The sequence below is a fragment of the Nicotiana tomentosiformis genome, chromosome 9 (genome assembly GCF_000390325.3).
Source record: "Nicotiana tomentosiformis chromosome 9, ASM39032v3, whole genome shotgun sequence".
In the NCBI taxonomy this organism is placed as follows: Eukaryota; Viridiplantae; Streptophyta; class Magnoliopsida; order Solanales; family Solanaceae; genus Nicotiana; species Nicotiana tomentosiformis.
In genome coordinates, this window is record NC_090820.1 from 92215630 (window position 1) to 92218724 (window position 3095).

Below are 3095 nucleotides of genomic sequence, written 5' to 3' on the forward strand. Positions count from 1 at the left end.
TGTACTTTTCAAAAGTTCAAACTTGAATTCTCCGACAAATCGATACACAAGGTATGTGGTTTTACTTTCCTGTTTTTAATTTCTTAGTGAGACTAACTTTTCGGTGTAATTTTGTTTTGTAATTTTTAGGGTCTTGAAGTATAATTTTTAGGGTCTTCTAGCAAAAGTCGATATGATCACGAGTTTTTACAAAGCTCAAGCTTCTGCATCTTCTTCTAGCTCTCTTTTGTCAAGTTCTCTATGTCCAGTTATTAGTAATAATATTAATCCTTCCTAAGTATCGGATAAAGTGTTGGATTATGAGCCCGATCCCGGTGAAAGAAAATCAATTTCAGCATATTCACCTAATTTACGTGATAGAGTTAGGAGAAATTATATACAAAATGGACCTTGTCAACCTCGTGATTTTGTCTTTCCAAAAAGAGATTTTGGAGGAATAATGCGTCAGTTTAATCCTGAATGGTTTAAAACTTCATGTTCTCAATGGTTAGAATATAACATTAAACAAGATGCAGTATTTTGTTTATGTTGTTACTTGTTTAAAAATGAGATTGGAGGATATGGAAAAAAAGTAGGTGATGCTTTCACAACAAATAGTTTTAGAGGTTGGAATAAAGGTTTAGAAAGGCTTAAATCATACGTGGGTGATGTGAATAGTGTTCATAATCGATGTTTCAAGATGATGCTAGATTTAATGAATCAAGAACAATCTATTCTAACATCTTTGGACAAGCAATCTGAGAAAATTAAAACTGATCATCGAGTTCGCTTGAATGCTTCAATTGATGTGATAAGGTATCTTTTGAAAGAAGAAATGCCTTTTCGGGGCCATGATGAAAGTGTCACTTCTACAAGAAGAGGCCATTTTTTAGATCTTTTAAAATGGCATGCGGATAGGAAGGAAGATGTGAAAAATGTGGTATTAGAAAAAGCTCCAAAAAATAACACCATGACTTCTCCTGATATTCAAAAAGATATTGTGAATTCTTGTGCAGAAGAAACAGCGAAAGCAATTATTGAAGACTTGAATGGGGATTTTTTTGGGATATTAGTTGATGAGTCTAAAGATGTCTCTCATAAGGAACAAATGGCTCTTGTGTTGCGCTATGTCAACAAAGATGGTGAACTTATTGAGCGATTCCTTGGTCTTATTCATGTTAAAGATACAACTGCACATGCATTACAAAAAGCAATAAATTCTATGCTTTTACAACATTCATTGAGTTCATCTTTAATACGAGGACAAGGGTATGATGGAGCTAGTAACATGCAAGGAGAAATTAATGGTCTTAAAGCTTTGATTCTGAAAGATAATCCTTCGGCATATTGCGTACATTGCTTTGCTTATCAATTGCAATTGACTCTTGTAGCTGTTGCAAAGAAACACCATGATATAAATAATTTTTTTGACATTCTTGCTAATGTTCTGAATGTTGTTGGAGGTTCTTATAAGCGTAGGGAGATGCTTAGAGATGAACAAGCTAAAAAATTAGATGAGTTATTAGTGATTGATGAAGTTCATACAGGAAGTGGATTAAATCAAGAACTTGGGCTTCAAAGACCAGGTGATACCCGTTGGGGATCTCACTTTAAGACATTGCGCAACTTTATATCTTTATTCTCATCAATTGTTCATGTACTTGGAGTTCTTGCAAATGAGAGTTCAAATTATCAGGAGAAAGCACTGGCAAAAAGTCTAGTGGAAGATATAAGATCTTATGAGCTTGTGTATATATTACATTTGATGTTAAAAATAATGGCAATTACATATTATTTGAATATGGATCTGCAAAGAAAATATCAAGATATTGTTAATGCTATGAAACTTGTTCATTTCACAAAGAGGTAATTGCAAACAATGAGGGAATCTAAATGGAATTCTTTGTTAGAAGATGTCTCTTCGTTTTGTGATAAGAATGGTATTATGATCCCAAAAATAGATGAGAAGTATGGTCTTGGAAAGTCGAAGCGTAAAAGCTCAACTTTTACATATTCTCATCATTTGCATGTAGAATTTTTTGTGCCGCTATTGATTTGCAACTTTCGGAGCTTAATAATCTTTTTAGTGAAGTGAATACTGATTTGCTTCTTGGTATGGCTAGTTTGAGTCCCGATGATTCTTTTGCAAATTATGATAAAAACAAGATTATGAAACTTGCTACATATTATCAAAATGAGTTCACTGCTTCTAAGCTTGAAGATCTTAGTTTTGAGCTTGATAATTATATTGACTATGTTCGAGAAATGGACAATGCATTCTCTAACTTGAAAGGGCTTGGCGATCTCTCGAAGACATTGGTTAAGACAAATATTCACAAGACATGGGGACTTATTTATTTGCTTGTGAAGCTAAGTTTGATATTACCCGTGGCTACTGCAACGGTCGAAAGGGCTTTTTCCTCAATGAAGTTTATTAAAATTGACTTGCGAAGCAGAATTGGTGATGACTTTTTGAATGATTGTTTAGTTTGTTATATAGAGGATGGAGTATTTGAAAATGTACCTAATGATGCGATCATTGATCGTTTTCAAAACATGACAAGTCGTCGAGTTCAATTGAAATGATAATGTTTATATTCATATATTGTGTTTGTCTGGTTCGTTACCTTTAATATTTATTAGATATCGATACTCATTCTTTAGTCAGCTTGTTATTGTATATTAGTTTTAGATCATCGTCTTTTCTTATAATTTAGAACTCATACACTTTAAATTCTAGCTCTGCCTCTGAACGCATGTACACTAAAACTAGTATTATTGAAGAGTCAACACACATAACCAATTTAAATCTTATGTTCTTTGACTAAGTTGTTAAATAATTACCCGCGTGCTTGTCAAATTAGTCATCTTTTTCGGCTTTCTTTAATTTTTGGTTGGATGGAGAGAGTGACGGTAGTGGACCATAGGATTTTAAGTAAACAATATGATTAATCTATTGTCATAATTTTGTTTGTAAGTTGGAGTTTGGACAGTAGTGGGTTTAAAGTTTTACTTCTTATTTCAAATTGAAATTAAATTTATATTATTACGAGCAGTTTCAATCAATTATGCATAGCATGCACTCTCTTTGTTAGAGTTTATGCTATATCTTTTTT

The 3095-nt window shown here is 32.8% G+C and overlaps 1 protein-coding gene across 1 annotated transcript; it reads left to right on the forward strand.

Moving 5' to 3' along the window:
• The first annotated feature begins 299 nt into the window (after window positions 1-299).
• On the forward strand, window positions 300-2582 carry LOC104108211 (uncharacterized). Its single transcript, XM_070185332.1, has 2 exons — window positions 300-1828; window positions 1978-2582. The coding sequence occupies exons 1-2, from the start codon at window positions 440-442 to the stop codon at window positions 2563-2565; spliced, it is 1977 nt and encodes a 658-aa protein (XP_070041433.1). The 5' UTR covers window positions 300-439; the 3' UTR covers window positions 2566-2582.
• The last annotated feature ends 513 nt before the right edge of the window (window positions 2583-3095 follow it).

Excerpts from the sequence above, each read along its gene's own strand:
- LOC104108211 (XM_070185332.1), top strand. The coding sequence starts at position 440 with ATGCGTCAGTTTAATCCTGAATGGTTTAAAACTTCATGTTCTCAATGG. Across the intron at positions 1,829-1,977 it reads TTGTTAATGCTATGAAACTT|CTCAACTTTTACATATTCTC; the intron begins GTTCATTTCACA and ends GAAGCGTAAAAG.